This window comes from Lepidothrix coronata, unplaced genomic scaffold (assembly GCF_001604755.1).
Source record: "Lepidothrix coronata isolate B3197 unplaced genomic scaffold, Lepidothrix_coronata-1.0 Scaffold79, whole genome shotgun sequence".
In the NCBI taxonomy this organism is placed as follows: domain Eukaryota; kingdom Metazoa; phylum Chordata; class Aves; order Passeriformes; family Pipridae; genus Lepidothrix; species Lepidothrix coronata.
This window is the reverse complement of record NW_016690259.1, coordinates 3559433-3573078: the sequence shown is the minus strand read 5'-3', so window position 1 is coordinate 3573078 and position 13646 is coordinate 3559433. Positions and strand designations below refer to the sequence as shown.

At 41.6% G+C, this 13646-nt stretch overlaps 1 protein-coding gene across 1 annotated transcript in view; it reads left to right on the top strand.

The window, feature by feature from the left end:
• AFF1 (AF4/FMR2 family member 1) overlaps positions 1-13646 on the top strand; it is a 75230-nt gene that overhangs the window by 39085 nt on the left and 22499 nt on the right. Inside the window, exons 4-7 of the mRNA XM_017820160.1 lie at positions 9452-9496; positions 10539-10625; positions 11227-11263; positions 11621-11672. Coding sequence (XP_017675649.1) covers positions 9452-9496; positions 10539-10625; positions 11227-11263; positions 11621-11672 — 221 coding nt within the window. The remainder of the gene's footprint in view (positions 1-9451; positions 9497-10538; positions 10626-11226; positions 11264-11620; positions 11673-13646) is intronic.

Genomic DNA, 13646 nt, shown 5'->3' with positions numbered 1-13646 from the left:
CTTTTTGTAGAACAATATGCTAGTGAAATAATCAGCCTTGACTGGAGTCCTGGTCTGCATGGCTATATGCAGGTGATTCTGCACTTAATTTTCATGTTTAGTTTGTTTTGATTTCAATTATATTATTATTAGATGAAAGCTAACAAGAGATACACAAATTTCTTTCAGCAGCTCAAGATTTGTAAAGAATCCTTCATTAAAACATAACATTCTGTTCCCCCAGGGCACAAACCCCTTTGCTACTTCAGTCAAAGAAAGACAAAATAGTGATTTGTTTTTCTTAGACTGTTTGAACACAAGGAGGCCCCTGCATTTATTTTTAGATTGAGCAAAATAATCCATCTCAGAGTCAGAAAAGCGTGTAAAATCTTTAAAGAATGTTTTATTTCCTCCAGGCATCCACGCAGGAACAGGACAGTACAACCATTGTTTGCTGAGTATTTTGATGTAAAATGCTTAAATTGCCAGGATCATTCAGTGTCAGCTGAAGAAAGTTCTTGGGAATGGTTTGATTTGTTTTCAAACCTGTGACAAGAGTGGTGACAGGCTGGAGCTGCTGTCTTCTCTCATGAGCTGGGCTCTGGGTCGATGCTGGGGCAAAAGCAGGAGAGTGCCTGGTCGTGTGGCATTTTTTTTGTGGAGTAACTTCAGCGTTGCCTTGGAAAAGGGAGGAGTGGAATCAAATGGGTTAAGTGTGCTTGTGAAACTGTCCACAGGGAACTTGGCTACGTGCAAGCTGCTGGTTAAACCCTGGTGCCCACAGAGGACCTGAAATAGCACCCAGAGAAATTATTTTAGAGGGCTCCCGTGGACTTTGAGACTGGTGGATTGGATTTGTAGTCTACAATGAAGTCTTGTGACTTCAAGCAAGCAGCATAAACACAAATGTGAAAACAAAAGCATTTATAGTGTAACTTCTAAGATTTTGTCTTGCTAGATGAGGCAGAGTCCTTCCATACACTTCTGTGGTGCCTTGGCATTGTTTTAGTTTTTATGCTTTGCATAACAAAATGCATAAATAGGCTTTGTTTTTCATGAAATATAGAAGTGAAACTTGGTGCTGTAAGCAATGTCAAGCAGATCGACTTTAGCTTTGCTTTGATTTGCTGGAATTATTCCAATCTCATTCCATTAGGTTGAAGAACTAAGTCGATGAGAGGGGAGACACAGGATGTATTGCTTGTTTCTGCTCATCCTTCATAGCTAACCCCATCCAGCTGGCTACCTGAAGCTAGCATGAAGCCTGAACATGTGCATCCCCAAATGTATATTTTTTACAGCTGCTGCAGTGTGTGGTACCTTGTTCCTACTCTCCACAAAGATAATCTGATACAAGGTTTTTATAAAATTTCAGTTTTCCATTTCAGTTTTCTTTGTGTTTAATTTTCTCTTTTTGTCCCTCTGTATTCTACTTCCTTATGTGTTCTTTGTTGTGGTTGTCATGTTGTTGTTGAAATGGGGTAAGCTTTCTTCTTCTGTGCTAAAAATGATGTGTCTAGCGGTAATTTTTAACCTCCTCTGAAAATTAATCCTGCTGAGAAAATTGCCTTCCCTTCTCACGGATTTGTCAGCTTCTCTGACACCGGCTTCCTGAATTTCCTGCAACAGCTCAAGCTGCTGTTAGAGGGACTCTGCTGCCAAATAGTACCTGTACGTTATTTTACAGTAGTAATGAAAAATGGCCATTAAAATCTGTAGCTATAACTTATGAAGCCAGTCATTAAAGACATATTGAGCTCTGTACAATTTGAGATTTTAAAAAAATGACGCCTAGAAAGATTTCATGACTAAAGTCCTTTTGTATTGTATATTTCTGAAATAAATGTTTTGAGCTTAATACAAAAATAGCACCAAGGAAAACCTAAATATATGCAAATATTTCCATACTTGTATGGGAGGGAAGTGTGAAGTCAGGGAAGGGATGGTTTCATCCTTAAAATACAGCTTGTTTTGAAGTGTTTGCACATCTTTAATCTGATTTGGTTTTGACTTAATTCAAAGCTCACAGGCAACAGTGCAAAGTCTTACACATCTCAGTTTTAGCTCAGACTCCATATTTTTCCTTTCAGGAATCCTAATAATTTCTGCATGCAGTTTAAAAATGAAACAAACAAAAACCCCAATCCCTACAACTTCTAGACCTGAAAGAAATTAGAAGACAATCTTGTGTTGACTGCCTGCCTGCATCTCTCTTGCTTGACACAATTTTGCTGCTTCTGTTTGCCCTTCATCACTGTCCCTGTTGCCCCTGTGTAGTCAGTTCTCCAGTGGTTTGGAGGGGTCTTTTTTATTGCAGCAGCTGTGATAGCAGTATTTTCCCTTCGTATGTTCTTCCAAAACAACACTTGCTTACAAATGCAGGTGACATATCTGAATCATTTTGATTTTCAAGTATGTGTGTTTTGGGTTAACCACGTGCCCTTTGAGCTGGATTCTCCGGTTGCTCCCGAATCCTGCAACATTGCAGATGGTGCAGGAATGAGGTAGACAAAACTCCTGTGCTGCCCCAAGCTCTGGCTGTTCCTTCCCCACAGCCTGCTTGCTGTGCAGCCGGGATGCGGCCACTCGGAGCTGCGGAGGGCGGAGCCCTGCGGAGCGCCTGGGGCTTGTTCTGTTCTGTTCCCAACACTGAGAGCTCTGCAGCCCTGCAGCGCTGCACAGAGGAGCCAGCTGGCTTAAAAATCTCTGCTCCCTGTGTGTGGGCTCTTGCTCATCTCGATCCTCCACCAGTAGCGTTGGTGCAGTGTTTGCTTTTGAGTTCATGTTGCTCCCACAAGCCAAGGAACCCATCTGCAGACAGGGGAGGTTGTCATGGTGGCAGGCAGTGGCCGTTTGGCTTCTTCCTCGGGAGGTGAACCAAGGTTCACCTAAGTGGTTGTTTGTGCCAGAGCTAAGAAAGTTGCATTATGTTAAAAGGGGTGGATGCTGATAGAACCTGTGGGTTGAAAATGAAAGTTTGGTTTTATGCCCCAGAGAGCTGTTACCAAGTCATCGCTTTCAGGTATTTCCAATCTGTTTAGCTACAAGCAATTAAAATACCCCTGATCCATAGTTCAGGGAAGCCAATGCCTTGGACTAGGTTAGTGCATGTGGGAAAATACAGCATCATGACACACTCACACTTCTGTGTGCTTTTTAGGGAAAAGATGATTTGCTGGTAGCAAAGTGTACATTGATTGCATGAGAGGTTTCCTTTGTGTCTTTTTCATAATCTAAAATGCCAATTTAATAAAGTTTTAAAATTATTATTTTGAAGTATTGGGTACACTATAAGAGGCATTTCAGATTTACAAAATGCAAAGAATTGTAACGTTTCTGTTTTGTGATATGGAACATTAAAACACTCTTGGCAGAGAATCTGCTTGGTTTCTGGTGTTCCTCAAGAAAGTGTGTGAAGACATTTAGGAATTTATGTGTTTATGTTGATTAACAAGATGGTTTGAACTTCAAACTTTGGAAGCCTTTTTCAATACGTGGCAGATCATTATTGCATCCGTCATCAAGATTAGTGTAGAGGCTTGGTTAAAATAGGTCTTGTCTCTTTTGTTGGCTTGTTCATTTTGGAAATGTGCTCTCTGTGCGTGTGCATCTCACATCTCCCTATAGAATGGAGAAGATGGATTTTTAACTACACAGAAATGCAGGTGCAAGGTTGCAGAATAAGTTAGCATGCTATCGCTAGCGTGACTTGTGTGCGAGGATGAGAATGCATCTAATATGCAAGATCTCCTCCTCCTCTGACTGGTTAAGCACAGATGGGTGAAGTGAGGACAAGGATGGTAGCTTTTAGTCTGATTTTTGTCCTGCCTGTTGTTTTCAAACTATCCCTTCGCGCATATGCAGTTTTGTGATCTTCGTTGCATTCAAGTGACAACAACTGTGAGGTTGACGTGAAAAAATAAATTTAAAACTAGATATTTCTATTCAGATACGTTAAACTGTAGTATTATAGGGGAAGCAGCTGTAAATGTGAATTTATTTTTTTTTTAGCATGAGAGCAGGTGACCTTCTCTACTGATTGTCTCAGTGGCAAAGCTCTCATTAGGAAACAAAACTGCCAACAGAATGAAGGGCATGAAACTTGTAATTGGCTTTTCTCATCCTTGCTGCACTGCCTGCTTGGCTTTTCTTGGTGCTGATAACTCAGTCTGAGATGAGGCAAAGAGCAGTAGCTGGCATACTTGAGCTACACACGCATATTTCATGTTTTGATTAGGAGATCCCAGGAGGCGTAGGAAATGCATGCACACTGTAGCTGTTCCTCACATACACCTCCTGGATATCTGCAGGCACCAGTTTAACCTGAGATGAAGGAGGTGGAGAAGCAAGGGGCTTGTTTGTGCACAGGACATCAGATGGGTGGCTCCAAATGGGCTGTGACAGCAGAGGCGTGCAGATAACAGAAATAAGCAGTTGGGTGGAAATTACTGAGATGAGAAGGAACAGAAAGGTCTGCAACACCTTAATGCTTGTCTGAGAGGCAGCCTGTATCCAGTCCAGTTAATATCTCCTTCCAGACCTCCTGTCCTTATCTTTGCACACTCTACATGCTGTTACTGCCTCTGGCCTTGTTTGAGCCCGTACATCTCTGCAGTGTCACGCGGTGATTTCTGGAATAATGCATGGCCAACACTCTCTAGGAGGTGATTTTTTTGACATTCTGCTGAAAACTACTCTGCCACAGCCTCCTGATGAGGCAAGCTATTTAAAGACTAGAGAGAAAGCTTCAGCCCCCCACGCATGAGAGCCGTACGGTACTTCAGCTCCACTTGGCACATGTGGCAGAGTGGGGTAAGGATGTGTGCTGTAATTTTTAATGGAATGTCTTTTAAAAAAAGAAGCAACCTTAGAAGTTCTTCAACCCCATCTTCATTGCAAAAAGAAAAAAATAAAAGGCACTGCTTATTCATTGTAGTATCTAAGGCCCACATATTATCATGGCCAGTGGACCATCTCATTTGTGTGCCTAGTGGTTCCACAAGCAGTTTAGTCTGGTTATGGGTGATGCTTAATATCCTTATTTCCTCATTCTTCTCCCTAACAGAGCTGAGCAAGTCTTGGGGCATGAGCAGAGCTATGTGCTTTTTTGTGGTTTTTTTGGAATTGCTGATGAAGAGAGGATTTAGAAGTATTTCCGAGAGTTTCGTCACGCAGTTGCTATGAAGCTGGAATTGAATGCTGCTCAGATTTTAAATTGTTTTCTAAATTAAGAGCTCCCTCTTTTCTTTTGCGGGTATGTGCACCTGTGCATTTTTGCAAGCCTGTTGTACTAAAGACAGACTAATTCCTCATGGAACTTCTAGGGCATCTTATATTTGTGTAGATGCTTGAAATTGTATCAGCCCCAGTCCTGAAGTCCTTTTCAGTTCATGATCAAAGTAGTAGGGAATCCTTCAGTGGCTGTTTTCCTTTTTTACTTTTAAATTAGGATTATTCTTAATATTATTAGTAATTAAATTAGTACTATTGCTGCAGGGAGGGTAGCCATTACGGAAGCACAGCATCAGTTTTGATGGGAACACTGGCTTTAAAAAGGCAAACCAAAAATCCAGAGACCCAGCAATTCTGGATGTCCTGTGATTGTGCTTGACCTCAACCAAAAGTGACATTTAGAGGTGCCTGTGTCATTCCCAAACTGAAAATGAGTCTGAATGTGGCATGAGGAAATCCTAGCTGGAGATTGTACAGATGTCAGTGTCAGATAGCAAATATACACCAGACTTAAATGGAGTTGTCTGTGGGGAGCACATTACAATATTCCCAGTAAAGGCTGTAAAACTGGTAGTGGGGTTATACAGCCCCATGTAATATTTGGTCTCCTACACCCACAGTCCGCAGTAGAGCTGATCTCATTTCAGTGATTTCTTTGGCTTTATGGCTTTTTAACTTTTCTTGGAGCAGCAGTGTTATTTCTCCTTTTCCCTAAACTCTTCTCTTAAAACTGACAAGGACATCCCTTGCTACTGGGTGGTAATTGTGGTTTAGTAGTGGTTTAGTGCTTTAACAAGCAGAAACAAAGCCCAGATATGACTTGAAGGAAAAAAGCCCCACCAAACAAACAAACAAACAAAAAAAAAGGGGCAAAAAAATTACTCAGCATGCAAAAAAGCCCAGCTCCTTCAGGCACTGAATGAACAGCTTTGTAAATGACAGGGAGTCCTCATTCACTGCAGCTGGGATGGAGTGAAATGGGGTGTGCCCCACAGTTTTGGGGCACAGAGACAGGTTTGGGTTGAAGGTTGAGATGGAAATGACAGTTGCAGTCCTACCTGAGAGCAGGAGTGTGTTCCCTGGTGGAGTGTTCCCCCTTGCAGTCAGATGACTTTTACCAGCTTTGATGTGGTTTTGGCACTGTGCGTGTCCCTGATGGTCTGTGACTGTAATCTCTAGAGCAATCATTTCACCGTGTATTTGATAATGGTGCCTTAAAAAAACCCAACAAAAATAGAGGCCCTTGTGCTGCCAATGCAGACTTGTGTGGTACTTGTTCAGTGTCATGTGTTTGCTTTCCTTCCAAGTTTGTGCCACAAAAAGAAAAAGCAGTTTCTTCTAAGCCCCTGGACCTGTGAAGAACTGCGGCCACTGAACAGTGCTCTTGGAGGTGTTATGATAAATCCTCCTGACAATTGAACGATAAATACTCACTGTATGTAAACCTGCATGAACATCAAAGCCTCTTCAGACTCATCAGGAAGAATTTCAGGAAGGAATCTGTGTTGTTTGGCAAGGATAAGAGAGGTCCAGACTGGCTGTTGCAGATATGCTCTGATTCTCAGGTTAATTGAATTCCATTTTTGTCATCACTTATCACCTCATAAAACTTAAGTTTCTGAAATACATGAAGTAAACTGATTTTTATTTCTTGCAATCAATCCTTTACAGAGAGAATTTTCAAATACCTTGTCCAGACAGGATCTTGATTTCTTATCTGTTTTGTGGGAAGGGTTTTTAATGTGTTGCTCTCATGGGATATCTCAGGAGTTCTGAAGCAATCTACTAGTTGAGTGCTGCTTTTCTGTACAGGAAGATGCAAGTTTCTGTGTCTGCTGTTCACCACTTACTGAATTAGGAAGTAAATTAGGTTGAGCCACCTAAACTTGCTGGGAAGAAAAAAGAAAAAGAGGTGCCTTTTTGGCACTATGAGATATGAAGCATCTCGATCTCTTGCCATGTGGCAGTTCCCTGTTGTTAGTTCTCCCCCTCCCCTCCTTCTGCCTGCTCAGGGACACATCTGCAAGGCTTGCTTTCATTCCTGTGACTCATCTGGCCATGCCTCAGCTTCTGCTTGTTTGGGTGAGTAAGGTCAGAAGCATCTCTCCCTGCGTGATTTTCTGAAGAAAAGTCAAATCTTTGTCAAACGAGCACTGCCTTGATGAGAACTTTATGTAGACTCAGACAAATGAGATTGCAGGGAAAAGACATTCCTTATCTCCCTTCTCCCTCCAATGTAAATAGTGCAGCATGTGGGAAACAGATGAGTGACCTTTCTGTGAGAAGACCAAGAATGACACTTTTTGTCTTTACTGAAGTGTTTGTTTTGCTCTTTACCTTGTTCTGGGGAAGATCCTTCTGACTGGGCCCTGTAGCTCACTGCCCTCTTTCTTTAAACTGAATAAGTCTTGCTGGCCTTTGCCTTTTAGCAAACTCCTTCCCAAAGAGGAGCCTGGTTGCAGCTGGAATCCAATCCTCACCCCAGCCTTTGTCAATAGTTTATGTCTGAAGGATTATATAGGTGTAATTGAACCTTTATACAACTTTGTCCTGCAGGATTAAGGATGGTAAACCAGATATATTTATATAAATATAAATAATTTATTATAATAATGGTTAGACAAAAAGAGTTTAATCAGAATTATTTGCTACACAGTATAGGAGCTATAACAGCTAGTATAGTACAGTGCACCATGAAGCAATATTAAAGCAATTATATTAAAGTGACTGTATTAAAGCTAGCAGAAACACTTATTATGTAGAGATTGATGTTACTCCCCCATACTAATGACCATAGGCAAAGCTCTTGCTCAGCCCCAGGGAGTAACCTTGAGGGGGATCCCCACTCAAGGGAGGAATCTCCACACATACCCTCCAAAAGGGGTATGTTAGAAGACGTTGCTGTTAACATTTGGGATTGGGCTTTTATAGTATAAAGTGTTTCACTGTCAGTCAGATGTCTTCAGGCCAACTCAGCAGCTTTAGATAAGTTATTAGTAGTATCACTTGTTTGTTCCTTTATCAGGTACTTTATCAGGTCTACATCTCATTATCAGAATGTTTAACTTTGGGATTGATGAATCAGACTGGTTTCAGCATTATTTAACGTCAAAAGCAATTTGACACTCCCTTCTCCTTTTACCACTGGTAGCTTGGCAAATGCCATTGCCCTCCTGCCCACGTGCCTGGGGAGCAGGAGGTGCTAGTTGTCCCTGTCCCAGCCCCTGCCTTGCCCAGCAGTACCCACGTTGCGGATGAGAGGTGTCGCGTGTGTGCCGGGTGGGTGTCCTGCCAGGAGCCAGTAAGTGGGTTTGCTGATATGTTAAAAGCAGATTTATGTGTTTGCACAAGCTGCAGTGTCTTCTGTTTGTTAAATAACTGGCAGATATAAGCATTGCTGTTGCTTTGTACTCTGCCCCAGAACTTAGCTGGTGAGCCTGGTTGAAGGCAGCTGCAGGCGCTGCTGCGCTGTTTCCTGGTCCCATTCTGATGGCCTTGGTGGAGTGCCAGGGCACCACATGGAGCTGGCCTCCCTTCAGAGGGCATCACCAAGCTTGTGCTGTGGAACAGGGGTCTCTGCCGGGCAGGCATGTGTGGTCACTGCCTGGCCTCCAGCGAAATGGGTGGGGGAGGTACAGGGGCAGTCCCTTGATCCAGATCTGTGCTATCTGCAGGCTTCTCCAGAAATTGCCATGTTGCCTCTACCCAGCAGTGTGTTCAAAGTTTTATTTTAAACTACACAAGTTAAAATTGTATTGCTTTTGTATTTTTTAATGGCGGTTGATGTTCCCATGAGTCTAAGAGCTGGAATTCAAGGGCCTGGTGCATGATTCCTCCACTTAAAACCACCTCTACTTTGTCTTCTTCAAGCTTAGGACTTTATACTGGCTTCTTTTTCTGCTGAGTACACATGGATGCATAGAATAATGCACATCATGAAACAAGGGGAATCCTGTCAGCTGAATGAGCGCCATTGCTTAATGAGCTCTCTTTCACTTTCTTTTTCATCTTTATTAGACCATATCTTCTATTCAAGACTTGAAAACAAGAGGCTTCTTAGAAGTGCATTATTAACTGCCCTTCTGATGGGGCTTTTAATCCTTACTGGCATTTTATTATTAATGGACTTCCATGAAATTTATAGAGCTGTTGCTAAGCAAATCTTCACCAAATACCTGCTTGTCACATGTCAGTTGGTAAAAAACACAAACTCATGCTGCTTCCATCTTTCTTGTTTCAGCAAACCAACTCCATTGATGTGCAGTCCATTGAAGAAATTTTGAGGGTAGGTGCTCTTAAATAATAGATCTCTGTTTGCAGATATTTTGTATGCATTAAGGTAATGGGTGGGGGAAATGGGTGCTTCTGTTCACTTAATAGTTGTTGCCACTGCTAAAAGTGTGTTTTGGTGTGCTAAGGAGCAGTAAAGGTAAAAGTTGGCCTCAAATACAGCTGGAGTTATAACCTTTCTCTGTGTATGAGCATAATATAGTCTAGTACAATTCAAGAGACAGACTGACAAGGCATGTGAGACAGACAGAGCTGCTCCTTCCTCAAGTCAGGGGTTGCCTTTCCTGAGTGCCCTTCCATGCAAGGCACTGGACATGCTGCCTCGTGTCCGTGCTGCCAGCGCCAGCAGCATGGCCCTGAGCAGGACCATGCACCTGAGTCCTTGCACCCGCCTGTGCGTGGCACTGCTGCTACTCCTTCCCTGGAATTCTAGTCCACTCATGCAAAGCCAAGCCAGGTCTGATGCAAAACTCTAACCTGGTGTCCAAGCTGGCTCTGTGAGCAGCACACAGGCTCTCAGTGCCTGGGTCTGAGTCCGTGTCACCCCTTCCCTGTGCACAGCGTGAAAATGCCCTGTGATTCCCAAGCCAGTGGTGCTGATACAAGGAGACAGTCCCTTGATGTCAGATGCTATTCTGAGACCTGAAGTTCTAGTGGAGGTGTTTGGTTCCTGCAATTCACTTCCCTCACTGTTGCTTCAGCTTGCAAAGTCTTGATGCCTTGATTGCTCTCAAGAAGCTGTTGTTGGGGCAGTGTTTTAGTTGAAGGGGAGCTGTGCACAGGTGCTTGCTGTCCGCTGTGTGCTGGTTGGAATTGCAGCATGAGGACTCCAGCTGGAAGTCCAGCATCCTTTCATGTTTCACCAGGCAGCCTGTGTTCTTGCATGTTAGGAATGCGTATCACTGTTTTTGTAGCAACCATGGAGAAGCGTGTACAAATAAATCAAGAGGTAGATCCATATGACTTCTGAAGTGTGAAGCTTCCTCTGTGTCTACCAGCAAAAGTCCTGATAACTCTTCTTCTCAATCTCTTTCCAGGAAATGACCCGATCATGGCCGCCTCCCCTGACAGCTCTTAATACTCCTACTAAAGCAGAGCCTTCCAAATTTCCATTCCCAGCAAAGGTAAAACATCTTCTTTTTGCCAGAACTTTTGATAAACTAGAAGAGAGCTTTTTGGCTCTTGCATGTGTTTTCATCTGATTTTGGCCCCCTTTCATAGAAAAAACGCTGTTAGGAGGTATTATCTTCAGAAGTCAGATAAATTAAAAGGATGATAGGGATGAATAAAAATGCTTAATCAACTTAGACATTTGTTGTAATTGTGGTCTTCAAATGTAACTGCTTTTCAGAAACATTTTAAGTTATCTCTGCTGAAGCACAAAATATATTTTATCTTTATTGTCAACAGAAATATTTGCTGACTGTGTTAAACAGAAGTGTTTGGCAGCTCTTATAACATTTTTAAAATATTTCTTAAAAAATGCACATGCCCGTAATGTGCTAGCAACACATTTTTGGTGGCAGTAGCATGTATCATTTCTGTCCATGCTAAGCTACAGCAGGCCAGCTTAGACTATTGGACACTCCAAAGTCAAGCTTTGACAAGCTAGTCAAAGTATTTATTACAGTAAGTAACATGTGGAAAACAGATCATCAGTACGCTGCTATTAAAAGACAGCTGATTTATTTTATTCTCAATTTGCACTTCATCCTTTCTTTCTAGGAATTGCAGCCTGAGGGATCTGTAGCACAGGATCAGAGTAAGTAGAAATCCAAAGAAAACACAGAGTTATATGTGTATTGACAGATAGTTTTGTGTGTTATATGTTGTGGAGAATGTAAAATGTTTATATTGATTAACAGGAGTGATTTAGTCTGCTTTGTTGAACAGTGATGAATTTAGAAATGGCTTAAGAGATAGTATACATTCATTACCAAAAAATTAAGGCTACAGTTCAGCAGAGGACAAACCCCATTTGGAGTGGTGAATAATCTCAATGGCAAATAATTCTGTCCTAGAAGAAAGCGACTAGTCTAATCTGGTGCTCAGAGACCATAAGGTAAAATAGGCTACAAGGGAGGCGAATAAAACCAACCTGTTCATTTTTGATTTACAGAGCAGTATGGCACAGCTTCAGAAACATTGCCTAGTTCTCAGCCAAGAACATCGTAAGTAACCAAATCCTGTTCCTAGCTCTACTGGGCAGTTAGTTAAAAGAACCTGGAATGACCTAAAATTTGGGTTACTCGACGATTCTGAAGATTAAGGGTTTTATCAGTCTGATTTTTCTTAGAAAACTTCAATACAGGGAATTTTCACCAACAGAAACATTATTGTTTCGTGATGGAGTCGTAGAATGGTTTAGGTTGGAAAAGACTTTTAGATCATCAAGCCCAGCCCTTAACCTAACAGTGCCAAGTCTATGAAACCATGTCCTGATTGTGATGACTGTGTTAAAACCAAAACAAAACTATATTAAAAAACAAACAACTACTAATGTACCAGATTCAAGTTTTTTTAGTTCTTTTAATCTGTGGCTGATTAACATCACACTTTTTGTGCTCTTCAGCCTACTAATAATGCATCCAACTAGAAATTATAAGAGATACAAACTGAATCTGATCGGTTCTGGATATCATCTCGAAGCCTGGGAGGGCTAGTAAAGCTGCAGCTACAAAAACTGTAAAAACTAAGGTGAAATTTTAAAGTAACTGTGCGATATAATTTTCTGCAATTGCCCAAGGCAAAGTTTTCTAAAAAGTGTTGTCCTAATTTTATTGTTATTTAAAAAAACACACAAAAAAATTTGCATGGGTTATCTAAACCCCTCAATTTATAATCTAATAACATAGTTAGTTGCAGAGTGGGGTGAAGATGAAATTTCTGTAGTGTATTTTATTGTGTGTGTGTATATATATATATATATGTAAAATTAAGCGTAGTCACTATGAAAGTTTTACAAAGCAGGCAGGCGCCAACTAATAAATTATTGCTTCAATAGAAAATTTTAAGTTGTTGGATAAAATAACTTGGTACTGTCCTTGTAGGTGAAAGTGGTTATTCATTAATTAGGTTAATTACAGAAGTTGCTTGAAAGCAGTTTTGTGTGGCCTGACATTAGTCTTTTAGGATTAACCTGGCCAGATGGCAGCATTGATGTGTTCTGAGCCCTGAGTGACAAATGGAAATCTTTCAGTGTCTGGAAGGCTCAGGGGTCTATTGCTGAACCATTAAATGCCTGTCAGTTCGTGTGATACATAAAGATCTCATGTTACTCCATAGTATGTTGTTCCATAGAAGGCTGCAAACTACAGACTACAAAGCTTATTCCACTTGTTTTCCTTTTCCTTATTGTGAATCATTTAATTAAAAACAAAACAAAACCGGGCAGTCACAAGTAAGAGAGAAAAGCATGCCTCCATCTTGGTTGAGATTGTAGAGTTTTGCATTCATGCTCTGTAAGATCTGTTAAATATCCCTTTTCCTACTGTTCCAGCATGATGCAGAGGAGCTCCTGCTCACTGGGAGTATCCGATAGTGTCTTGTTAAGCAGTCAGCTACTCTCTTAATCCGTTCCTTATTTTGCTCCTCTTTCTTTCAGCCTAACTTGCTCTTCCTGAATGACTTCTGGAAATTTTCTTTGCACAATTGAAACTAGCAGTTTCAACTTCTCCAGGCTCTGTCCTCCTTCTCAGCTACCCTATGACCCTCATCATTATTTCAACTCTTGAGCTGCTTGTAAAAATCTCTTTAGTGCTTTAGTCAGTTTTCCAGGCAGCAGAGAGAGAATAAACTTTTCCTATAGACAAGAATTGGAAAAGACTCCTTTTTTAACCCAAGGGGCCAGAGTTGTAACTTTGGCATGGTATGTAAGCTCTCTCCTTAGCAAAGATCCCCTCTCTGCTCAGGGTCCTTGCCAGGCACTTCAGAGCCAGCGCTCATCTGCCAGGGATGTGCATACCCACAGCTGACAAAGGCAGTGGAAGCAGGAGGAACAGAGTGGCTTGGGTTTATGTCCAAAATGAAGTCAAGTGAGATTTGCCCAAGGACTTCTTCTGCATCTTTCCCTTGAACCGATGCATCCCTTCTTTTCTGTGTTTGTTTTCTTTGGCACAACAGGGCTGGGCTTTCTTCACTATTCA